The following is a 26,235-nucleotide window of genomic DNA, read 5'->3' as shown; positions in this document are numbered from 1 at the left end:
CTGAAAAAGTCTACAGACTTTTACATTTTGTGTATGTGAATATTTTGTGTATGTGAACATACCTATCTTAGGATGTGCTCCACTAATTCTAAAACAAAAACAAAAACAAGAGCCCCCCCCATGCACTCCCAGATTTCCTACTGGAAAACAGAGGAAGCCCTCAGATTCTTATATCTATGTTATACATATGGGATGAGTGAAATAATTTTTAGAACAAGGTTTTTCTCACTCAAATATGAAAAATATTTCCTAGGCAGTTTTTTCCAGAGTTCCATCAAATTTCCTAATTTGCTTTGAGAAACAGGGCTTACTGTCACAGGTAAGGGTAGATCAAGCAAAACAGGAGCAAAATGCTACATGTACACCCTTGCTGATATTTTTTTTGAAGTCCCAGCCTGAACACAGACTAGTCAGGTAATGGTGGATCAAGCAAAATAGAAGCAAGCCTCTGTAAATGGTAAAATACCTTGAAACTTGCAGGAAAAAAAGGCGGGCCTCGTGCATGGGTTAAATGGTGTGGCATTGCGCAGATCTTTGCTCTATGCTGCCGCTCCCCTCCCTTACTAGCTGACATCAACTAGTCTCCCTTTAGCAGTCCAGGGCTAAATCAATTTGCTTTCAGCTAATAAACCTAGACTCATGATTGAGAGCTACAATGTGGCAGAGAAGGAATGAGAGGAAGGCTCTCAGAGGATGGATAAAATGGACATGGAATTTGAGAAGGACTGCAACTCTAGCAATGGGAAGGAAATCTGGGCCCAATTTGTATCCTGACCATTTCTATTGTTTGTAAAAACTACCTGCCTTGAACAAGTAACAAATAAGAACTGCTGATAGTGATCAAGCAACCCCCTAAGAATCCCCCTCCCCCCAGTTCAGTAATTATTTCAGTACAAAAATGTGTATAAAAATGTGGCAGCTATAGCTTTCTGAACAATTCTGTATAAAAACTCAATGTTAGAATTTTAAGACTGAGATTTATATGTAATTACTATGTTTTAAACATTGCTGTAAACTGCCCTGAGCCCCTCGAGGAAGGTCGGGGTGTACATCTTCTACCTATAAAATATACAAAAATGTGATCCTTTCTCTTTCTAGAATACAAATCACTACTACAGGCAGCTACTATTATATCCCAAGAAAGTTAGGTTTTGTAAATGTGCTTGAACAGCTACTTGAACAGGCCGTGGAAATACCAGACCACAATTTTTTATTCTCAAGCCCAAAAGAATGTCATATCAGTAGAAATACAAATTCTGCAGAGAAGTGCTTAAAATCCTTTTTCCATAGATACTTGGCAGTAAATCCCACTGTTTTCAATGCTGTTTGCTCTTGTAAATAGACTATGATCACAATACCAGAGAACCAAACTGAGGACAGAGTAGAACAAGCGATGCTTAAGGTTCAAATAACTTTGTATTTTTTTTTTCATGTTTAAGTGAGAATGTGTACTAATTTTCTGGCCACCAGGTTGAAGGACGTCCCGCATCTTACAAAGTTTCTATTCACGTAATGGAGACCTAGCGAGTCAATCACCAACCTTAACTGGGGACACCAGTATCTGCACTGGGAACTCTTACACTGTATTGCACAGTTAACCCAGCTGTTTACCCGGGTAGGCTGAGAGCGGAAGTTACATACATGATTACAAAAACTATTTTGGGCCCCAGCCAATATCATTTTCAGTTGCACTCCTTACACCAGCTGTTCCCAACTCCCGGTCCGTGGATCAGTTTGTACCAGGCCAAGGCTCCTCCTCGTCCTCCTCCCTGGTTGCTGCCTCAGGGGCTGCCCTGCCACTCTGGACCTTTGGTGCTCTCCAGCAGCTGCCATGGCTGGGGCTCCCCCTCGGCATGGAATTGTGCAGCTGCTGCTGGCAGCACCCCCAGTGGGCGGTGGGAAATCAGGGCACCGGCAGAAAAGCAAGCGGAGCAGGGGCTCAGCCAGCGGCGGTGACATACCTTGGCAAAAGACTCCCCCCCTGGGCGTCAGTAAAATTGTCAAGCGTTGACCGGTCCCTGATGATAAAATGGTTGGGGACCACTTCCTTAGAGCAGTGGTCCACAACCTTTTTATCACTGGGGACCGGTCAACGCTTGACAATTTTACTGAGGCCCGGGGGGGGGGGGTAGTCTTTTGCCGAGGGACGTCACCGCCACCTGAGCCCCTGCTCCATTTGCTTTCCTGCTGGTGCCCCTGATTTCCCGCTGCCCGCTGGAGGGCGCTGCCATCAGCAGCTGCGCAGTGCCACGCCGAGGTGAAGCCCCAGCCATGGCAGCCACTGGAGAGCACCAAAGGTGAGCCGGCAGCAGAGTGGCAGGGAAGCCCCCAGGCAGCAGCCAGGGAGGACGAGGAGCCGCAGCCTGGTACCAATTGATCTGCGAACCGGTACCAGTCCCCGGACCAGGGGCTGGGGACCACTGCCTCAGAGTATTGTATATGTTAAAACCCATGAAGAAATCTTTTACAACATCACGCCAGCTCCAATCGCTTGCAGTTTGCTGGAGCCACATTCCAGTACGTTAGGCGGGCCTCGTGCATGGGTTAAACGACGTTAAGCCGCTGCCAACTTTGGGTGACCTTGTGGATCAACTGTCTCCCAAACATCCCAGGCATAATAGGGTCACGCAGACTGAGGGCCATGAGGCTCCTTTAAGCCAGTGGTCCCCAAGGCAGCAGCCAGAGAGGAGGAGCCACGGACCCGGTACCGACTGATCCACGGACTGGGAGCTGGGGACCACTCGTTTAAGCGACCTCTTGCTTCCCGTGGGGTTGCCAAACGGTGACTCTCCAGATGTCATGGGAATTGTAGTCCATGGACATCTGGAGAGCCACCGTTTGGCCACCCCTGTTAGGAGGGAAGCCTCACCCTGAGACAAATAAGGCCGCCACCAACCCCGCTTCCAAACCCGCCCCAAGAAGCGTGACGCCCCCCAACACTGCAAACCGGGCTAACAGGTCATACGTTGGCTAATCATTGCCCGACCAAGAACCCCGCCCCTCAGCCGCCAAGCCATGACGTCACTGCACCATAGCCCTTCAAAATAGAGATTGCGCATGCGTGCACCCCAACCCCCGCCTCAGTGGATGACAGTTCCCGTCTTCAAGCCCCCAAAGTGAGGTGCCTCACGCACTTCATGAGGGTTACGCCTGTTTCTCACTTTCACCACAACAGCATTCGGCTTCTTTCTCCCTCTTCCCGTGTACCTACCTTCAGCCGCCGCTTTCTTCCCCTTACAGCTGTCACTTCCGGGTTCACAAGCGATGTATCCTGAAGACTAAACGAAAGTAACCTTGGAGACGGAAGAAATAGCGCGCGCGCATGCGCAAAAGCTCTGGAGGGGCGCTTCTTCGCTACTCGGAAATGACGTTTACACGCTCTAACTTGCATCGAGCGAAAGTTCTCGCTGATGATTGGGGCAGCTTCGGCCGGAAGTGTCAGTCTTCCACGCGTCTCTGTTGCGGTGGTAACTCACCGGAGGTCTTGAGGCGAGCGGAAGTGGAGGTTTCCCGCCAAGGCTGGTCTAAGGAAAGCGCCGGTGCTTTGACATGGCGGACGTACTTGAAGGGCCTCGGCCGCGCATAGCCACAAGTCACCTGGCGCAATACATTGGGAAAGCCGTCTGTTTTGTGGGGCGTGTGGAAAAGGTAGGGGCTTCATCTGACGGTTGCTTTTTTCCTTCCGTATAAGCGCTGCCCGGGAAGGGCTGAGGAAATAACCCCCACCCTGCGCTTTCGTTCTGCAAAGGCGTTTCCCTGTTTTGGCTTTCCGCCTCTGGCCTGCTAATGCCCCTGTTTTTGCCAGACATGGGTGGGCTAGTGAAGTTTGCGCTGTTCTGGGCGTTAGTTCTTTCCTCGGAGTTTCTAGGATGTCCTGTTAATGGACCATATTGAGAGACCTTGTACAACCAAACTACCCAACCCAATTAAATGTTTGGAGAATTTGAAAGCTCGCCCACTCTTTTATATCCATTTGTTTACTCCTAGAGAAAAGCTTTTGCGTATGGATCTTGCTTTTGACCTGCAACCTGTTTATATGCAGACTTGAAGCTATGCTCCGTTTGCCATTTCATATGCTGCTCTCTTTTGAATTGTTTACAGGCCTGTAAGGCAATTCTGAAAGAAAGGCACTTTAAATCTAAAGATCCTTAGGAATCATATATGGTAGATTGGTGCAGAATAAATGAATGCTCTATTATGTGAGGTTTCTATTATGCTAATTTTTTTCATGCCTTTTGAGGAGCTCAAAAGAGTGTGTTTAATTCTCTTGCCTTACATTTTATCCTCACAACACATTGTGTTTGCTTATGAAGAGAAGCATTTAAAATCAGTCCACGTTGTCACTTCATCTAACTGTATGGTTACTTGATGTTACTTTATAAAAGTCACTGGGTGTTATATCAGCCGTTCGTGTACCCAGTAATGTTACTGTTCTTAATATTGGCTCTTTCTCTGTATGGAGAGTATATGTCTGAAAATGATGTGCATTTACATCTTTGTAGATCCACCCATCTGGAAAATTTTTCTTTCTGTCAGATGGAGATGGTAAAAATGCAACTATTGAGCTGAATGAGCCTGTAAGTAAGAGCATCTTTTGTAGGGTTTTTAATATTTGATTAGCATTGGTTTTGAAGTCTAAACTTGCAGCCATAAAATTCTATTCCTACTGACAGGAGACCCTCAAGAACAACATAAGGGGTGTTTGGGTGGAATTCAGAGCATAAGAAAAGCTATTTATTTATTTATTTATTTATTTATTTATCTATCTATCTATCTATCATCTATCTATCATCTATCTATCATCTATCTATCATCTATCTATCTATCTATCTATCTATCTATCTATCTATCTATCTATCTATCTATCTATCTATCTATCTATCTATCTATCTATCTATCTATCTATCTATCTATCTATCTATCTATCTATCTATCTATCTATCTATCTATCTATCTATCTATCTATCTATCTATCTATCTATCTATCTATCTATCTATCTATCTATCTATCTATCATACTTCTATACCACCCTCCCCGGAGGCTCAGGGCGGTTTACATCATAACAGAGAACAATACATAAAACAATACATCTATGTTAGATCAAACCAATGGTCCATCTAGTCCAGCATGCTCTGACATATAGTGGCCAACCAACTTGGCTTCCATTACCAGACAATGACTTCTGCCTGCATTTCTGCAAGCAGAAGAGGGGTGAAGGAGATTCCAGTACCCCCATCTAACATGTGTTGTCATATGATCTTTATCACAACCTTTTCAGGAGTTGAACCTTTCCAGGAGTTGAAAGGGCCCCTTGCATCCATAGAAAAGGGGGTAGGAGCCAACTCCATCTATACATTTTTATTTCTGCATTTAAAAAGTCAATGTATAAGTTCCATCACTATGTGATTTTTTTAAAGCATCATAAGCAAAAAAAAAATCTTTCCGATGTCTGATAGAGAAATCTCTGCTCCATGAAGTTCACTTTTAAAATGTAAAGGAGCGTAATGGATGAAAAGGCATAAGAGTAGGGGGTTGCTAAATATGTGAGGAAGACTGGTTTTCAGGTAGGGTTTCAAGGAAGCAAAAGTACTGTGTAGGTGATTTGTGAGTATATTCCAGATATAGGACAACAAAGCTTTGGAACCATTTCACAAATGCAGCTTGTCCTGTCATTTATACAACCTGCATATGTGGAATATCCAAAAGATGAAATCTTTTTTAATTAGTTTGGAAAACACTCTTAAGTTAAATGGGTATTAATGATTATGAAGCAAGATCTCACATTGCTTTCTTTCTAAATGCAAAAATTTGGGGGGGCAGTTTGGAGTCATTAATTGGTTTATATGGTTTGGTAGCTGGATGAAGAGATTTCAGGAGTCATTGAAGTAGTGGGAAGAGTTACAAATCAAGCCAACATCATGTGTGTATCATATGCCCAGTTCAAAGAAGATAAAAACATGTTTGGTAAGTAAATTAAATACTTGTGAATTGAAAACTGTAACTTATTAATAACTACCATATTTTTGATTATGTTCCCAGCCCTGTAGGTAATTGATTCCACAAACTAATCTTGAAGGCTCCTATATTAATGGCCAACTTTTACGTACTATTTTTCTCCATGAAAGTATTTCTTGGAAAGAATCCCATAAAAGCAGCTGTATGAAAGACATTATGTCAAAACTGAAAATCCATGTGGATTTTTCATTTCCAGGATAATGTTTTCCACATGGCTCTGTGCTTTGGCACTCCAATCACAGAAGTCATTTATTGGTGAGTTCGTATAGCTGTTTTCAGGGAGCAAGGCTGCTTAGTTTATCATGTTAGAAGAATTTATCTTTGCACCTGTTTATCCAGATTGGGGCTTGGATCCCACCTGAAAATTCTGTGGATAGACTGGAGTGACAATGGTGGTGTAAAAGACCAATGACCCCTCCACAATTTTTTGGGGGGTCTCCTTTTATCCAGCAGAAGGAAGAAGATAGGAAGTCTTCCCTATCTGTGGAAATTTTACGTGGAACACAAGCCCACGTAATTCTGTTTAAGTACAGAATCATGATACAGCTCAAAAGGCTTCTACTGTTTCATTTGATTTTTACCCAGGAAAGAGAATACACTTTTAAATGTAGCAAATTATTAGTCATTTGAAGGCCTAGCAGATAGTTTCTCTTGATTTAAACACAACTATAGTATAAAAGCTACCTTTCGGGGGGGGGGAATGGTTGCAATACTTGCAGTATCTAAATGAGGAGAAATTTCTTAAAAATAAGATGTGAAGTTTAACTAGTACTTCTTAATAATCTAGTATATTGTTATTGTATGTGCTAGTAAATTCATTTTTCTTTTCCCCTAGATCTTCCACTATATAATGAGGCTCTGAAAATTATCCATGAATTTTCTGAGTATTATCCTTTTGGACTCGAGGCATAAATGATGGCTTTTCTTACAGTTTTAGAATGGACAATTGTGTGATATTTACTATGCTCATTATCTGTGGGAATATAAACTTAATCTTGAAGAAAACCTGTTTCAAGTGAAAAGCAATATTTCTCAATAAATGAGTGAATGTTTTGTTAATAGACTGACATCCAGGTATAGTGGGCTTGGGATAAAATTATTAAAAATATCTATTTTATTTTGTCTGCCTGTTTGTCTTTTTTAGCTAATCATGTATTTATCAAAGGTAACCAGGAAAAAAGTATTTATTCTAATAGCAAACATCATGATTCTGCTGCTGTCATGAAAGTAGTTAAAACCCCACCCCCACAAGTTTGGAGTTTGTGTTTATTTTAGGTCATAGGTGGAGAAGAGAGGGGGAGACAATTTCCTGGCTATTCAGAAAATGTTAACTTGTACATTTTAAAAAATCCACAAATTATCTGAGCCTTTTCAGTTTCTCCAATTTTTTCTTATGGGAAGTATTCATGGAAACTCAGGAGGGAGGACTATTATTAGATGTGATGATCATGCTGTGCTGGTCACTTGAAGCAACTACTATCTGTTCTATATATTTCAGGTAAGGCCTTGGAGGTGTGTTTTTCATGGCTTAAGTGCAACTCGGCGCTTAACACCAACTCAGGGTGGCTGTTGTATCCCTGAGTGCCTCCTCTGCCAACTGGTTTACCTGTCTGTACAGCGGCTAGCCAATCATCTTCTGCCCCCCACCCAACCACCCCCTCCTCCTTCCACTTTCCTCTGAGGCTTGGAGGCTGCAGATCCCTGCTGCGTGAGAGCTGCCTGCAACCTTTCCAGGTCCTAGGTGGAGGGGGATGCCATCCGTAGAGTTCTTCCACTCCACCCCCTAATCTAGTGTTGTATTCCTGAATGCAGTGGGCTTGGTCCCTAGTTTAATAGAACTCAGTTAACAGATTAAGAGGAATGGGCAAGGTCTAATTATATGCATGCAAGTGTACCAGAGTGAAAATGGCAGAGACAAATGAAAATTTCAGAACAATTTGCTGTATTTCCCCCTCTTACACACATGTACCTTTTAACTAAAAAACCTATTTGAAGAAATGCTGAAATGTTTTGTTTGACATGCTGAAGTATCAAAATGTGCAGGGACACAGGTTTGATGCCAGTCCTGTCTACTTTTCACCACCTGTCTACCATATGTATTTGGACCACTTTAGGATTTCTGAGTGCTACTTTTTGAGGAAAGAGGAAAAATAAAGTCTTGGGCATCTATTGAAGTAAGGTTTTGCTAATGTTGTTCTTTGGGTTTAGAGCATCAGTGGACATAACAGCTTGGCTCCTGTCCCTCAGTTCCAGGGACAAGTCTATGCCAGTAGAAGAGGCAGATTGATTTTGCCTGCTTTTTCTTCCTCCTTCAGCAGCCTTTGACTGTTTGCCCATGTGAATCCACCTGGAATTGCCTTTTTAGCACTTATTGGGTCTGCTAAGTGGGAAGGGGATTGATCTACAGATACCATGCAGGATTCAAGACATACTCAGATGCGTGGATTGTGTTGAAGATTCTAGTTTTCTTGTGTTCACTGCCATATGGAACTTTTTAAGGGCAGTCTAGCCCTAGTTAGTGAGGTTGTTTCCCTTATGTTACAATTCCTTGGCTAAGAGGCAAGATCTTAAGGGCTCTTGGCCTGTGACTTGAGGACTGTAACCCCGAGTTGTCCCAGTGGATCAGCTCAGTTTCATGCAGTTTTGTTTGAACTATATTTTTGCTTTTCCTTATAAGCTGTCCCAATACACAGATAAATGGGATAAAATACATAAATAGTACAGTTCAGAAGACACAAGGTACTCAATGAACGGATGATGCAAAGGAATCCCACAAGAAACAAGTTGCCTTTATTTACTAGCCTTTTAAAAAGTCATAAAATACTGCTTTTAGACTTCTAGCTTAGTAACAGATAGAAGACAGTATCCATGCTCTTAATACTTCATATATGGCAAACAAAAATCAAGTCAACAAATGTCCTCCTAATAATTTAGATGGTTAAATGTTATTGTTTTAAAGCAAATGTTTATTTTTTGTCAACATTACAAAAAGATCAGAGTAACAGTTTGGATATTGTGATATATATCTCACTACAAGATTCAATAATAAAAATGCTATTCTGATTGGAATTAGCCACGGCAATATAAAACCCAGCACAACTGCATACATAGAACTAAATAATGGTTTTTACTTCTATGAAGGATTCATATTTCCCCTATTCAGTGCTGTGTGTACAAATATGGGGGCCTGGCAAGTGTCCAGTCTGGAAAGGGAAATCACATCTGTCCATGTATAGAAAAGACAGAGGATCTACTGCCTTGATTTCCCCTTCCCAACTGTACAGCTCACACTTCTAAGAAATTGCACACAATCAGAAGACCAGGGGAAGGGTGTGTGAGTGCCAGGGACTGCAGGAAGAAAGGGGGCAGAAAATTCCCTGGTACATGTACAGACAGTGTATTTAAAACTGCTGCGTTTGATTGTCAAGTAGGCAATTATAAACCACTAAATAATTACAAAATTGCATGGGAAATGTACAGAAAAAGTTCAGCTTTCTAGGGATGTACTGTTACATTAATTGACCTTGCTGCCAATTAACCAAAGAAATCTATGACCTAAGTTGCAACTTAAATCTATATTGATTATAGCAGTGCATCACCATATTAACATTTTCTCTGTGCACTTTTTTCTACATAGTTTTACAAATAAATACATATTTCCCCTGCTCCGAAAGATTCTGTAATAGCCACATACATTAATAAACAAATACCTTGTTTGGGGGAAATCTGATAACAGTCGAGATCTCACTTAGGAATCCCACAGGCTCTTGATTCTTCCACCTTCCCACCCCCAGCAACTCCTTAGTGGGTCCCCTGTGCCACAAGAGCAGCAGCAATTTGGGCTGCCATGCTCAGGGAGAATCAAATTAACACACCATAGCACTGCAGAAATTCTTTAAAGGATCCAAGTTAACATTTGGAACTAACAGCTAGTCACCATCATGACTGGTGACATCCAGTATTATTTGAATTATGTAAGTAAACCTTTATGAAACTAGCACAGTCTCATCTAAACTGCATATTTACACTGTTTTGTTCTAACGTAAAAGGTAACATTGGAATACCTTTTAGGTGTGCAGCCAGTTCCTGCTTTTTCAAATGCTGTTTTGTCCAGCATTGGCTGGCCATGATGTCATGCAGCTGACATTCATGCTTCTAACTGACCTAAAGCATGTTAATGCTATTTATGGGAAAATGGTAAATGTTCCCCAGAAACATGTTATGTTGGAAATGGAACCTTACTGTTTACTTCTGCAGAGAGAACTTGATTCACCTGATGAGTATTAACAGGAGTGTCACAGAACAGCATGGCAGTCTGCTTGTGTCTAAGAAAAAGGTGGCAGTATTATATGAATATAATAAATCAACTTGGGCACTGTCTTTTGAAAGTTCATGAAATACAATAATATGAGACTGGTTCACTGCAGGTGAAATGTTCAAGTCCTGGACAGCATAAAAGCTGAAAATCTTCCTGAAGACTACTTCGAATTTCAATGAAGCTTCTATAAATGCTTGTGAAATGAATTGCTTCACAACCCACTGAGCATGATGCACGTGACACATATGAAAGCTCAAGTCCAGCAATACCTGGATATGCAAAGCCCATCAAAACCAACCACACATCAAATTGCTGATGAGTTCGGATGATTTATTTTTCTATTACAGGCAAGTCATGAGTGACTTGTTCTGAGGTATGTGTTTTGGCTGTGAAGAACCTCTATTAGAGCCCCTGAAGGTCCTTGTTCAAGCTCTAATATTTTATGGCTGGATCATCTCTGCTGGAATGAGATTCCCTGTTGTATCCAATTGCATACATTTACATGAACATGCAGAGACTGGGCATTCAGTATGATCCCTAGAAAAGAAGAGAAATTAACATTATAATTTTTTTTTAAATCTACATCTCAGAAACTATCTGTTCAGAATAGCAAAATATGTAAATGCTCATTAAAAATAAAACAAGGACAACAATTTGGACCTGTACTCAGAGCTATTGTCCTTAGCCTTTTGCAGAATGAGTCTTGGCAGGAGATGCTGGTGTACAAATCCAGGAAGATAATGTGACTCATTAATTCAGCTATCTTACCTGAACCAGCTCAGCATGTGTCCAGCATGTCCACCATGCCTGCAGTTGTGGCACCAAGTAAACCAATTGTTGAACTGAGCTAGTTTTTTGTCTTTGCTGAGATCTACCTTTTCATCTGACTTGGATCCTCCTGTGCATGAAAAAAAACAATATTCTGATCATTTGTTTCCATAGTAATTAAAACTGGCTAATGCAGGCTCCTTCAAACGTTACACAGTTTTAATATAGAAGAGCTTTTAGTTTTGTATCATGCTTTTTTTCTATTTTAAGGAATCTCAAAGCAGTTTACAATCGCCTAACCTTCCTCTCTCTACAGCTGGCACCCTGTGAAGTAGGTGAAGCTGAGAGAGCTCTAAGAGACCGGCAACCGGCCCAAAGTCACCCAGCGGGCTGCATGTGGAAAATCAAACATGATTCTTCAGGTTCCAGGCAATAGAAAACATGTTTAAAAAATCCATCTAGTCCTGTATGGCCACAGGGCAACTTCACTCTTATGTACATTCAGTCAATAATCCTTCCTGGTATTTGCAACAAATCAGATGTGTGAGACAGCTGTACATGAACTTAGATCTATAGACCTGCATAGCTGGCTATACGTGCCTGAGAAAAATTTGGATATGTTCATTGAACAGCCACTTCCAAAGCCACATGACAACCCTCTTGAGAAGCACGGGGGAGGGAGATTTCATCTTTAAATGATAAGTCAGTGATCCCATTGGGTGTGCCCAAGCCCTTGAGTGCTCCTAAAGGTTTACTGGGTCCCAAAGATGATCTTGTGGCGCAGAGTGGTAAGGCAGCTGTCTGAAAGCTTTGCCCATGAGGCTGGGAGTTCGATCCCAGCAGCCGGCTCAAGGTTGACTCAGCCTTCCATCCTTCCGAGGTCGGTAAAATGAGTACCCAGCTTGCTGCTGGGGGGTAAACGGTAATGACTGGGGAAGGCACTGGCAAACCACCCCTTATTGAGTCTGCCATGAAAACGCTGGAGGGCGTCACCCCAAGGGTCAGACATGACCCGGTTCTTACACAGGGGATACCTTTACCTTTAAAGATGATTTACATACTTATTCATGATTGTCTCAGAAAAAGAATAGCTGTTCCTAAGACGAATCTGATACTAACCTGTATCACTAATACCTGCTACCTGTATGGTCAAAACTCATATAATTTAAAATGAAGAAGTCTGTTCAGTGGTCATTAACAATACTCTGGAAAGGCCAATTGGTATACAGGGCTCACAGATGAAGTCAAAGTTTTGCTAAGTACCTTAAGACAGTGGTCCCCAACCTTTATTAGGCTGGGGACCGGCAGGGCATCGGTCCGCGCCCGCGTGGGCCACGCCCACGCTTCGGTCCGCGCCCGCGAGCCGCACCCGGCCGCACCCGTGGATCGGGCCGCGCCCGCAGGCTGCACCCATGGATTGGGCCGCATCCGCGGGCCGCGCGGGCGTGGCCCGGCCCTGATTCCCTCTCCCCACCCTCCCGCAGTAAGTAGCTTCCCAGGCCGCAAGCTTGCGGCCTGGGAAGTTTTTTGCTGCGGGGGGGGGGGGCGGGGAGAGGGAGCCGCGGCCCGGCACCATGGCCTTTGCGGCCCAGCGCCGGGCCGCAGCCCGCAGGTTGGGGACCACTGCCTTAAGAGAGTCTATATCCCAACAGTATTCAGTAAAAGAATCAAAATAGATAAAATGCAGATCAAGGCCAAAAACAAATATAAGCAGCTGATCCTAAAAAGCTCCCATTCTGATAGTTCTAAAAAATTTTAAATTATCATTAAATTTCTGTTCATCAGTGCTATCCTATGAATTAACACAGACAAACTGATCAAAACTGGAATCATACCTGGGCAGCTGGAAACTGGAGTTCCCATATTTATTAGGCAAAGTGCACAGCGAGGGAGGGGCTTGCGGCAACCCGGACAACTTGTGACCTTGGATTTGGTTGGAGACCCACTGACACCATACTGACTGAAACCTCGGCCCTGATGTGGAATGGCTGAGCAGCTGTAGGAGATTGACTTTCCACAAAAATTGCAGCTTACAAACACCTTTGCAGATTAAAAAAATATAAAAGTGACATGATTTTTAAATAATAATACCCAGGTTACTCATTGCAGCTTTACTGATGAACTAGCACAATACTTTCTAGAGGAAGCGATGTTGACTTGTTACAACTGCAGTTTTGGGGGTGGGTGGGGAATCTATGCTGTTAACGTACTTTGGGATGCTTCTGGTTATCACAGTTGCTGAGAATGCTTTCAGAATGGTTCTATAATTGCTGAGAAAATGTAGTTACTTCTAGCCATGGCTCCTGAGATGTTCAGTAGAAAAGTAATGAAATAAGTGTTTTAAATAAATCAAAATAAAGGCGGATAGAAAGGACATTTATTAGAATGCCCATCTTTCTTAAACCTCCTATTTGAACACAGATCCAAGCAGCGGGATCTAACTGACTTTTCTTCTAATGATAAAGATACATGTTATCTGTACTGTTTTTATTCCAGTTCCATGTCAACCACCCTGAGCCTCAGGGGAGGGCAGTATATAAATATAATAAATAAATAAAGACCACTGAAAAAGGCTATGCTGAGGATCATGAGACCTGCATGGGCAAAAGCCATATGCAATCCTCAGCATAACCACAGGTGATTCCCAGCGGTAATAGATTTAAGGGGAAAAAGCTGGCTGGATCCAACACAGTGACTTTACATGATATCAGCAGTGGAGGAAACAGATGGATTTCCTTCTTTTTACATGGACAGCAGCATCCTCTCTCTCTCTCTCTGCCAGGAATGCTACCTTGGTCAACAACGAATCCCCTCTGGCCAAAATTCAGCAATGTCAAGCATTTATTAGAGCGAAGAGGTGGACAACTCTCATTTTCTATAATGGTACATTTACGAGTGCGAGTCTACTTACCATTAGAATACTCATTATCTTAGTCAATATTAGACCATCATACTTATTCAGGACAACCACTGTTATGTTTACCTGTGCTAGAGGTTTTGAACTAGGATCCAGCTTACTCCTATGGATGTCGAATTCTGCTCGTTTGTGCCAAAACCTCCACGCATCCAAGAGGTTCCTGTAGTTTTCAATCCAATATTGAACCCGTTCGTCTTTAAGCACATCAGAAGGAGAGCCCTGAAAACAGGCAAACATCAGCCAAGAAATGTACACAGAACAGGATTTTGATGGAAGGGCAGATGAAGGCTACAATCCAAAGCACACTTACTACAGACTAAATCTCATTGAACTCTACAGGCTTTACTTCTGAGCAAACATACTTATGATTATACTGGAAGAAGTCTGCCTCTGTTGCTGATGGGGAAAAAAGAAAATGAGTACACGAGTAATAGTATGAGGACAAAACCTGTGTAAAGTCAATAAAAAATTGGTTTTGCCATGTCTTCTTACTGTACTTTGTTGGATATATACAAACCAATATTTTCAGCACCAATATACTGGGATAAGTATTGGTTTTGCAAATTTTTGGCTTTTCAGCCAAAACTGCACCAACGTGGAAAACGCCCTCCACTTTGCTGCACAATGTAAACGCGGCAAAACAAGTTTTTCCCCTCATACTGTTGCTGATGGAGCAAAATAAGGATTAAGGTTAAGCAGGGTTCTGTTTGTATTTTGTGTACTATGATCATTTTCAGACTCAGCCACAGGTATTAGAAAGGCACATTCCAAAATACTTGGGAGAGATGAAGTGTTTTATCAAGAAAACTAAGCCCTGTCTTATTAAGCACGGCAATCTAAGGTAGTATAAATCTGGGCAATGTGCATAGCAGAGATTAATCAAAAGGAATTTGGGATTATGGATTTATTTCAGAGAGTAATACAAACCTGCAACATGCAATAGCTTGCTGTCTGAACATCGCCTGTTCGGTCAACATAACTTTCCATTAAATCCACCCCATCCTTTGTCAGTCCCGTCAGGAGTATTCCTTCCAGGTTCCCAGCTTCTTTCATTTCGCTCGTTAACTTTTCAAGGAATCTATTCAGCTATAAAAACAAAAGAAAATGCTGACCAAAAATGGGAATGTCTCTCCCCGCCCCATCTGGAAATGTGGAACAGCTAAGCAGGATAGCTCCGTTACAGCATCAAGAGCCTCAGGTTACAACATCACATGATCAATATTTTGCACAAAGGGTTAAAGAAAAAAAGATTATCCATCATAACATTTCCAGCAGGAAACATATCAGAACCGGATTCTACATTATGCTGTACACAGGCCATTTTGCAAACCATTCCACAAAGATGCTTCTTTAACTATTCTGCCAGACCCTGCACCTGCTGGATGTTCCTCAGTTACGGGCCTAACAGAATACAAATGGAGAATGTTCTTACTTCCCACTGAAAGGCACTTATCCTTGCCACAAACAAGTGCTTGTTTAAAGACTCGTGCAAGGCGTCATTCAAAATAGTAAAGTGAGCCTGTTTATCCACATTTGGTTTCATAATAGGGAGGGAGCACCTACTTATCTCTCCTTCCTCTCTGTCCCAAGACAAAAACTGGCATGGATGGTTGTGGCCTTTATGACCTCATTTTCTGGAAACAATCTAGACTAAAGGGAGGGAAACAATAGTAAATCTGAGAGTGTTACCTGAGCATCAGTGAGGAATTTACAAGCAAACGCCACTCTGTCTCGTACAGCTACGTTGCTTTCATACTGAAAGAATACAAAACATGCTAGCATTAGCCAGACAACAGCTATTGCTCCTTAAAAGAGAATCTGTGGTTTGTAGTGGTCATAGCACTGGACAACTTCCCACTCTCCCATGAAAGCTTGCTAGATGTCCTTGGGCCATTCACTCTCTCTTTCTCAGCCTAGTCTACCTCACAGGATTGTTGTGAGAATAAGGAGGGAAGAATGTTGTATGCTGCCCTGAGCAATCCAGTAGAATAAAAGGGCACCTAATAAAACCCCATCCTCAAATCCTTGCCCTTGCATATACCAAAAGGAAGCTCTGTTAACTTGCGGCCAAGTTGATGGCTTCTATAATATCCTGCACTGGATCCTATGAACCAAGAGTGGAGTTCCACATGGAAAACTTATTCTTTCCTATGTTCCTGTGCTGTTGCAGCCTCCCTCTCCCCTGCCCTCCCCAATTCTCCTGAAGGTCAAAGAGCCCTCAGAAATAGAGCAAGATGCAGCCTGGAAGTCTGTAACAGGGATGGCGGTGTAAATGGCAGAAACTGCAGACCCTTTGCTTGCCTGAGCAAAAATGCCTTCAACTTACACCAGAGAAGGTTGTGGGGGACTGAACCCTATGTATCGTTTCCTGAACAATGCTAAGGAGGTTAAGTGGCTGCCTGGGACACAGTGTTTTAACACACTGGCCATGGTGGGGCAGGTTCCCCATTCTTTATCCAAGATTTCCCAAATTTACACATACGTATATTTATCTCGTGACCGGACTTACCAAAACCCCATCATAGGAACCTGATTCACTCGTCAGAAATGCAAACATGGCACACAGGTAAGGGTTGTTCAGCTGTAACCGCAGGGTGCTGCACATCTCTCTCCACAACGAGTTCTTTTCATCTGTGTAGCCTGATAATGCCATGGCAACGACATTGAGATTGAGATCTCCTGCACAAGCGGAAACAACAAAGACCAAGGTAAATCAATATTTTAAACCAACAAATCCCACTTGGGAATGAAATTAAGGCAGATATTCTCCCCAAATGCATTACTCATTAATGACTCAACAGCAATTGACATTAACCCTGAAACAGAACTTTGTAAGGAAAAACAGAGCCACTTTGAGGACTTGACTGTCTAAAAGCCAGATGTACCCATCTCAGGGATCCCCAACATGACATCAAGCCCATTTGCTTATTGTTGCCTCTTCCCTAAAGCAGACAGCCAGTGCCCTTGTTTTTCCCCCACTTTACTGGAGCCAGCTGGATTCCACTGATGGGAAACTGGTCCTTTTGACCACCAAAACCTATTTGTCATTTCACATTAGAATGTGAAAGAAGTTGTTTTCACTGCTTGGTTACACATACATTCGATGGTGATAGATTAATTAATTCCTTAATCAGTTGCACTCTTCACTGGTTCCAATATTCAGATTAACTGAGCTTTTAAAAGCAATAATGGAATGATGGTAAATTGGGGATTAATTATATTAGGAGGCTAGCTTTCTGTTGTGGTGCCAACCAGGCTTACCCCTAGATTTATTTATAGACAACACTTTTGTCATTGTTTGAATAAAATTACAAGAAACTGTGAAGAGGTTAGGCTTAGGTTAGTAAGAACTGGAAAATACAGTTATTAAAACACAAAGCTCTGAAAGGCTGAGGAACTAGTCTGGCACTTAAATTTCTGTGCTATCAAGACCTGACATACACAAGTGCACACACATGCGTGCGCACACACACACACACACACACACACACACAAAGAGCTAATACCCAATTAGAAAATGGCACCTTTTCCTGAAGAAGCTCCTTTGTTCAGTATCTGTATGGCTCGCCGTATGTCCAAGTTGAACAGTGCCACTGCAGCGGCTCGCTCCCAATCTCCCTCTTGCTCCAAAGAGTTCAGGAAAGGCTCTACATCGATGTCTGTACCCTTCTTGATCCAGCCACACAGCTGCAAAGCCAGTGATCTCTCCTCACTTAGATACTGAATGATATCGGCCTGTCTGTCTGATCCACTCCGGTTATGCCTGAGGTTCTCTGTTGTTCCTAAATAATTGTTTGTACACACAGGACAATGCAAACTTTTAGCACACAAAAAACACACAGCTAAAATATAAAATACACATATTGCACAATCTACTTTTCTTCACCGTATTCACAATTTGCCTACTATGTTGTTGTGCTATTAGTAACCAAATTCCATAGCAAGCAATATCATTATTGGACCTCTAAGATCTTTTCTATCAGTGCAGGCACCTTCTTCTGGCAGGGGAAACCTTCCTGATACAAGTGGCTGGGAGTCCAAACTGTAGGACACATTGTAAAAGCTCCTTTTGATAAGGCACGGAAACATGTTTGGTATTCAGAAAGTGAATTTCCAGCTACTAAAAACTGTTGTAGCATTTCTTGTTGTGTCCACACTGGGGGGAGGGGGGGCATGGAGCCAGAATCTGAGCAGACTTAAAATGCTGACTTGGGATAGTAGGTTGCCAATCACTGTGTCTTCTGGGCTAGAGGGAAGGATCAGAAGGCACACTTGGAAAATAAAAACAGAGCATTCAAAGGATGCAGACATTTTATTTTAAAAAGCATTACCTCAAGGACCACAGTAGAAGATGGGTTACTTATTTTTCCGCCTTACAATAAGGAAGCTCTGTCAACTTGTGACCATAGCCAATCTCCTTCATTAAAAAGAAATCTACTGACAAAGATTCACACTCCATTATCATTTCCATTACAGGGACTGTGCCAGTAGATGTTCCACATCAAAACGTCCTGAACATAGTCTCATGTAGAGATCTTTCACATCAACTACTATCTGATCCTTTTAAATGAAAGTTCCATTTGTAGGATCTTTGGCATACACAGCCAATGTTCAGCCTGTGAGCCACAATGTTATTAAATGTTCAGAGTCTACTTACCCATAGATGCCTTCACAATGGATTTGATGCCAGCATAAACTAAGGAACCCTTGTTGCCTGTGAATTTCTGATCCATGTCCTCTGTATACTGCTTCATAAGTATTGCCAGGTATAGGAAATCTACTAAATTTTAACAGCGTTTAAGGGAAGGTGGGGGGAGGTACCGTGCTGCTGTGAATGATACTATATGAACTTGGAGATATTCCTGGTGGAGATAAAAGAGTATATACATGATGAACTTCTTGTTAAGATGCTTTATAAGATCTGCTGGTAAGAATTGTGCTGGTTGAGTAATAAGAACACGATCCAAGGGTTCCATTCAATAACAGTGGGCATTCTTCTGGCACAAGCAGCATCCCACTGCTATTGTACCCCTCACTGAGTGAAGCCTCCAATGTCAGCAGAACCTTTGGATGCTTATTAGTCCTTGCCCAACACTAGTGGAAGTCTTGTCCTCAATCTTGTCCCTTGGAGGACTAGGCTACCAACCCTCCCACCAGCCTGAGCAGCAGAAATAAATGCATCAAGGCAATTAAGGGAAAGGAGCATCCTTTTCACTTGCCATCAGAGTATAAATGTTGCTCTGTGTGATTTTGCAACATCTTTCTGGCACATATTATTATTATTATCATCATCATCATCATCATTATTTCAATTTATTTTCTGCCACTCCCAAATGGCTCGTGGCGGGTTACAGTGTCTTAAAACCCCATAAAACTCCCATTAAAAGACTTTAAAATGTCACAGCATGGCAGCACAATAATAAGATCCCCTTCCTACCCCCCTCCCTAAAAAAAGGGGGGGGGGTGGAAGAGAAGGAGGCCAACGATGTTCAAGAAGAACATAATAATGTTTTAATAATGTTGTATGCAGCCAAGAAGTTCAGGGCAATGTATATCATTCTCCCACCTCCCTTTGATCGTCACAGCAGCCCAGTGCATCTGTGTGAAAGATAGTAACTGGCCCACACTCAAGTGCTAGTTTGACATCATAACCACTACACCACACTGGCACTTAAAGGATATAATGTAGAGTGTACCAGAGTGACTTCAGCTGCAGGTCTTCATTTCCTGCTAGAATATGGTTTCTCCATATCTGTTCTGTGTCTAGGCCATACCTGGATAAAGCTCTCAGACGCATTTTGGTGGCAATGTCTTTTTCAAGGGAACTGGCCTTTCCTTCTTCAGTGCACTCATATAAATGCCTCCCGCATGCCCACATTAAAGAGGTAACTGGACTCCATGCAAGAGAGATCCTTTCAAACACAGTGAAATCTGACATGGTCCTGTTTGGCGTCACCACCACCATTCGATTTTGATTTGTGGGATGCCAGGCAAAAGAAGCAATATAGTGTTCGCAAGGCTGTACACTTCTCTCGATGATTGTAGGTTCCGTTTCATCTATTGGGGTGGGAGTGTGCTGCATGTCATAGAGTTTGATGATATTACTATCTCTGGTCAATGTTGCTAGCAATCCAGTCCTTGTAGGACACCACGCCACTTTTGTTAAGGGCTTCGGTTGTTCCGTTAGGGTCAAAACCGGCTTTTCAAACTTTCTAAGATCCCATATGGCAACTTGGCCTTCATAGAAGGAAGCCACACGATCATGGAAAAATGGATCAACACTGACGCCTTGAACAGCCTTGGTATTCACAAACATCTTTTGACTTATATTCCTCAGGTCAAAGATTGCCAGGTTCCGATGCATCCCTGCTAAAAGAAGCTTCTGGTCCCGTGGAAGCCAACAAAGAGAAAGGCAAGCATCATTCTGCCCCAATTCATAAAGGGGCTTTGTCACAACCAGCCCTGCTTCTGTGTCTCCAGAAGAAAGCCTCACTTTTTCAGACGCCACGGGAATTTCTGGAGTGTATTTGCTACTGATGTCCCAGATTAGTACTGAGAAATCAGCCCGATGTTTATCGAGACCAGCAGCAAGCCAATAGCTGTCCAGTGGATTCCATGCTAAGGTGTTGCATTGCCGGGCATGTTTTGGAACAAATTCTTTTCCTATCAACTCCTTGGACTTTGAATTGTGATCTTGGCCAAGACTAGTAAGGACAACTCGGCCATTGGCCTGTCCAACTGCCAGAAGACACTCAGGATCGTATTTGGGGTACCAAGCCACACATTTCATATACGGGGTATCAGAATTAATGGACAACAGAGTGGCTGTAGTTTCTTCTGATAAACGCATTGATCCTGCTTTGAGTTCAGAACTTACAGCAGATTCTATGTGGTAGAGGCTCAGCTCAGAGTCACACACAACAAATCTATTAACATGATGTGGAGCCCACAGTATATCAGGTTTGGACCCACTCATGGTTGCTTCCTACTAATTGGTATAAAAGAGTTCAAAATGATGCTTGAAAGCTTGAGCCACATTCATTCATTAGGTGCTGTTTAAAAAAAAACACAGAACATCATACAATAGAAAAGCAAATCTAGATTAGAATCAACAAATATTTCAATATCATTCTGACTTTTCATTTCCCCAAATCCTTAGGGAAATCAGTTAATGTTTTCATAACTTTTTTGCAACTGCTATTTTCTGTAGCTTCTTTCTGATAGTTGTCAAAGATTATTTATGTGTAGCAAGAAGAAAATATCACCACTGATAAAGTCACTATGGTTCCAAACATCTTTACATCTTTTATCAGTGAAAACCATATGTGCATATTAAGGATTTCCCACCACCACCCCTAGCTAAAACTGTGCTGGAATGTACCCAGTCATTGGAACATCAGACCACATGGCAGTTATGAGAGAACTACAGAGCCATGGGCCATCTATTCACCACTAACTGTAGATATGAAATAATGCTTAGTTCCAAAATAAATACAAGGTTGGTATTTATCTGAGTCCTAGGTCCAGCACAGGGCCTACAACCCATCTTCACTTTGTATGGGGCACCTAAGCAAACCAGAGGCGGTGCGTCAAAGAACTGCTATTTGCACCTCTCCCAGCTTCAGATGGCTCACTGTGCTTTACCTAAAGCTGTCCCAAATGCCAGAGATAACTGCCATGTTCATCTTAAAAGGCCAATAAGCACTTTACACAACAAATATGGATGTACACGCTGGCACTTGCTAAGTTGAATAACACAAAACATAATAAGGACACTAGTGATTTTTGGGGTGGTTTTCAATTCCCGTAACTTGGGACTTTGAGCTTAAGTGGACTATTTCTTACAAGCTAGCTCCTACCATTTGCTGGTTTGCTAATTTATTCCTTTTATCCAGATTCAGGTACTTCCTGCCTCCTGAGAGCTTTATAAAGAACTTTAAGAGATCCTCTTAAATAAGTCTTCTATACTCCCTTTAAAAAGAAAAGTGATTGTCTACAAACACATTGCAGGCTAGTTGGTACGGCTGGACACTTCGCAATTCTCTCACTGCGCACGGGTTAGGCCAGGCGACGAATGCAACCGCCCCACAAAGCATAACCTCAGCTCGGTCTGCACTTGCTGCCTGGCAGGCATCCACGCAGGGTGGCCCCCGCACTATTTTGATGCAACTTCTTGAGCAGCGCACCTTGCCATTCGACCCGTCGTGCCTTCCCAAGTGAAGCGGCCGCTTGTTCCCCTTCGCCCCCGACTCACCTGCGAGAGAAACGGCGTCAGGACGACCCGCCCCTGGGTTACAGCGCCTGCACCGGCTGACCCTGTGGCTTGGCCAGGCTGGCAGGAGCTGCCCTCGACGCCCGGTCATGGACCGCCCTCCAGCCAGCCTCTCGCCGCCTGACTCCTCCGACAGGGACTTGCGAGGCGAGTGACATCTCCCACCTTCTCTCCGCGGAGAACGACGAGGACGACACGAGGGGGAAGACTCACCCCCACGACCCCTCTGACACGGGGATTCCTGGAACGGGGGGGGGGCGGGGGAGAGGCGCAAAGGAAAGGTCCACTTCCGCCTTCAGGGAAGGAAGAGCCCCAAGAAAGACGCCACTTCCGGTGTGAGAGAACGATCCTTCCGGCGGGAAGGGCTCGCGCGGGGACGGGCGCGCGGCTTCCTTGGGAGAGAGAAGGGGGGGGGGTTGGCTGGATGGGCGCTCAGGCTCCCGGAGAGGGAGGAGGGGGCCCTGCCTAGGCCGCCCAGTGTTGCCATTTGAGCCCTTTAGCGCAGGGGTAGTCAACCTGTGGTCTTCCAGATGTCCATGGACTACAATTCCCATGAGTCCCTGCCAGCATTTGCTGGCAGGGGCTCATGGGAATTGTAGTCCATGGACATCTGGAGGACCACAGGTTGACTATCCCTGCTTTAGTGTGTCCAACGGTGGTGGCTGCAGTCCCACGCGTATAGACTCGGGTGGGTGTTGGTCTGAAGCAGCAGGATAAAACGGCACCTGCAAGACCAACAAGATTTTGTGCCAGGTTTGAGCTTTCGCCTGCACGACCTCTCCCTCAGATACAAGAGAACCAAATGGCCTCAACGATTACTTTGTGGCGATGGGTTAATTGCCAGGAATGATTAGTTGCATGCGTTTTAAAAGGCCATAATCACAGAGAGTCTTCTGCATGCGTCCCTGGCAATTAAGACCCCCACCCCTCACGGCCTATGTGTAATGTACATTCAGAGTATGGATGGAAATGGCCATCTTCTAAAAAGTAGTCAATTGTAAAGAGATGGCAACTGCACTGTGGACATATGAAGCCGCCTTCTACTGACTACTGTGGCCCATAACGATCAGTGCTGGCTACTTAGACTGACAGTTGCCTGCTGGGGTCTCTGTCAGAAATCACATACCCTGCTTTCTGATTCTATCTTCTGGAAATGCTGGGGATTGAAGCCAAGACTTTCATGCCAAGCTGATGCTGTACCATTGAGCCGTGACCAATGCGACATGCCTTTGGAAGTGTATCACGTTTATGCCTGCAGATCCAGCAACTGTTAGTTACATACATGGATCTCCTTAAATGGATGGGGAAGAATGTGTGTCTTGCAGGCAGCTTGTTTCTGTAACTGCCACTCTAAGCAGCTGATAAACAGACTGACAAAAATGAGACTGGTGTGTGTTTGGAATGGAGGTGTGTAAGAAATGCTGTCAAGCATTTAGAATTTAAAGTTAACTTGTTCATAAAGTTGTGACAAGGATGAGGTACCACTGGGGCCCACAAGGTGGAGCCCAACTCTGTAAATGGTAAACTTCTATTCCCCATCTTTGTCAAACCTTCAAGAAAGAGGGCAGTTTAACACAATTTATGGCCGAAAATTAGTGTTTAGAATAATTTCTAGGGTTCAGGTCAATGGTGATACAGAAGTCTTGGGCCAGCACTGACAAGGAGCACTCTGCATGAATGCTGAATACACCCAAAACAATGAGTCATGGTACCATCAGCACATCCAGGAGCATCTCTGCAAATGCAGAAAGATTGCCCTCTGGGGAACTGGGACACCAGCAAATAAGCAGACTGTCCTGTCTAGTCTTAGTCCTTACCATAGGGGGCATACAGTCAATGCCAGTATGTAGTGGAAGTCTGCAGAAGTTGAAGATAATAATTACCCCTCCGCTTCAGCCACCTATGCAAGGTAGGTAGGGGCACATATAACCAGGCAGAGTTAGTTGGGATAGACATACGTTCATTCACTTCCAGCAATGTTTCCACTGTGCAAGGCAGGTCAGTTTTGTTCTCCTGTAACATCCTGGAGAAGGAGGCAGATTTAATCTTCACTTCTGGTATAGCACAGTATAAGTGAAGAGGATGGGAAAATAGGGGTCTTTGTGGCATCAACTCTTGGAGTGCTGCTGAGGTTAAACAGGCAGCAAGCACCTTTGCTAAAAACTGGCCAATTTTGATAAATCCAACTCCCATATCTATTGCCCCCTTCTGTGTTGAAAGAGTGCATTCATCACACATCTGGCTCCAGATAATGATTGCCCTCGTCCTTCGCATGCAGTCAGTAAACCCCCACACCCACCAGCATTCAACATGATTCTGAGCATTCAACCACAGAAAAGCCACACAGCTCAAGGAAACTCAATACTCACTAAAGTGAGACTGAACTGTAGGCCACTGTTGGTTAGGTTGTAATCACAAGTAGATGCTGTGGGCAATCTATGTCAAGATATTCCATTTTCTGTCTCAATGCAGCAATTCTTAGCAATTAGACATCAAAACTTTTCATTCGCCAATAAACTGCAGATCTGGCTCTAATGGCATTGATTACATGATTACTTCAGGGGGTGTACTTGTAACAGCTAGGCTTTCTGTAGTCTAGCTGGCAGTCCATGATCTCCCTAGAAGCAAGATGCACAAGTTTTACTTTAAGACGCTACAGCAGAAGCATGAGCAGCAGAAGCATGTTGTCTAATTTAATTGTGATTCTGTCTCAAATGCTAGTTTGGAGCAGCTGGGTTTCAAAGACTTTTGTTTCTATTTTTAATCCTTATCCATGGTCCCTCTATATATTTGTGAAACGGCCTGGGGTGTGGAATGTGTCCGGCTGTCCAAGTTGGAATAGGGCCAATTGGCCCTATTGGCCCTGCCCCTACAGCTCCCGCCCACCCTCCCTGGACACTAGCCATGATCCTCTCAGACACACCAGAGAGAGAGACACACACACAGAGCCCTGTCAGACCGCACACGAGCCCTCATTCCCTTCTATCGCTCCAGTTGCGAGGGAGGCTGAGAGAGACACAGAGAGAGCTGCTCCAAGCTGCTGACAGAGACACAGAGAGAGCAGCCCCTGCTACAGCGGCGGGAGCGAGAGACAGACAAAGCTGTCCCAAACTGCACACCAGCCCTCCTTCCCTCCTACAAACCAGCCCTGATTATCTATGCCTCCTGCTGGCACACTGAGACAAGCAGGGAGAGAGAGAGACATAGATCTGCACCTGCCAGTGTCCCCTGGGTCCTAGCGCTCATTGCATTCCTGCTTGCTATGGGTTTTCTTGCTAGTAATAATAATAACAATAACCCTAATCTCTCTTGGAATAGTATTCCACCAGGCTGGGGGCAAGGCCAAAAAGTCCCTGATCAAGGTCAATTTCACTTTCGTGGTGGGGATCCTTAGCAAGTTTTGGTCCAACATCTCTTTTAGATTCCATTAGAGTCCAAGTGAAGTTGTTAGGGCAGTTGCCTCAAACTGTCTCACTTTACACTTACATTCAAGTTCTGTTGCCAGCTCACCTAATTTGGAGAGACCCTCTTGGAGCACTCAATAATCTGTTTTGGGTTTCATCATCATCTTGAATAATTCAGTATCATCCAAAAACTTGTTCACTTCACTGCTCACTTTCATTTGCAAATTATTTATGAACAAATTAAATTGCAGCATTCCAAGAAGAGAGACCTGAGGGGTCTCTCTGTTTTCTTCTCTCAGTTGTAAGAACTGTCCATTTACTCCTGTTCTCTGCTTCCTGTCAATAAACCAGTTACAAATCCTCTTACTTACCCCTTAGGGTTGGTAGCCTACAGGTGGAGCCTGGCAATCTCCCAGAATGGCAGCATTGACATTAGCTGCTGGTGGGGAATGGGGTGCGCATTTTGGGAGTAGGGAAAATTAAGGTGATGTGCTGACATCACCCAGAAGTGATGCTGAGGGGGCAACGCTATGGCTTTTG

The 26,235-nt window shown here is 43.5% G+C and overlaps 3 protein-coding genes across 5 annotated transcripts in view; 1 reads left to right on the top strand and 2 right to left on the bottom strand.

Moving 5' to 3' along the window:
• UMAD1 (UBAP1-MVB12-associated (UMA) domain containing 1) overlaps positions 1-3,402 on the bottom strand; it is a 42,169-nt gene extending 38,767 nt beyond the window's left edge. For 2 of the 3 annotated variants that reach the window (XM_077302733.1, XM_077302734.1), the window contains exon 1: positions 3,212-3,402. In XM_077302733.1, coding sequence (XP_077158848.1) covers positions 3,212-3,391 — 180 coding nt within the window. In that variant the 5' untranslated portion in view covers positions 3,392-3,402. Of the gene's footprint in view, positions 1-3,134; positions 3,186-3,211 lie in introns of those variants that run through there. The other variant, XM_077302735.1, reaches the window with a different exon arrangement.
• A 7-nt stretch (positions 3,403-3,409) lies between these two features.
• RPA3 (replication protein A3) lies at positions 3,410-7,133 on the top strand. The gene is made up of 4 exons (XM_077302736.1): positions 3,410-3,648; positions 4,503-4,577; positions 5,857-5,965; positions 6,852-7,133. The coding sequence occupies exons 1-4, from the start codon at positions 3,550-3,552 to the stop codon at positions 6,926-6,928; spliced, it is 360 nt and encodes a 119-aa protein (XP_077158851.1). The 5' UTR covers positions 3,410-3,549; the 3' UTR covers positions 6,929-7,133.
• Positions 7,134-8,784: 1,651 nt separating this feature from the next.
• Positions 8,785-21,018, bottom strand: MIOS (meiosis regulator for oocyte development). The gene is made up of 10 exons (XM_077302869.1): positions 19,702-21,018; positions 18,677-18,775; positions 17,544-17,801; positions 16,529-16,698; positions 15,709-15,774; positions 14,947-15,105; positions 14,086-14,238; positions 12,938-13,142; positions 11,103-11,232; positions 8,785-10,871 (listed from the first exon to the last, which is right to left on the bottom strand). Exons 1-10 carry the CDS (start codon positions 20,993-20,995, stop codon positions 10,775-10,777), a joined length of 2,631 nt encoding a protein of 876 aa, XP_077158984.1. The 5' UTR covers positions 20,996-21,018; the 3' UTR covers positions 8,785-10,774.
• Positions 21,019-26,235: the final 5,217 nt, after the last annotated feature.

This window comes from Paroedura picta, chromosome 11 (assembly GCF_049243985.1).
Source record: "Paroedura picta isolate Pp20150507F chromosome 11, Ppicta_v3.0, whole genome shotgun sequence".
NCBI lineage: Eukaryota > Metazoa > Chordata > Lepidosauria > Squamata > Gekkonidae > Paroedura > Paroedura picta.
The sequence above is the reverse complement of the archived record's forward strand: the minus strand, read 5'-3'. Positions and strand labels throughout refer to the sequence as shown.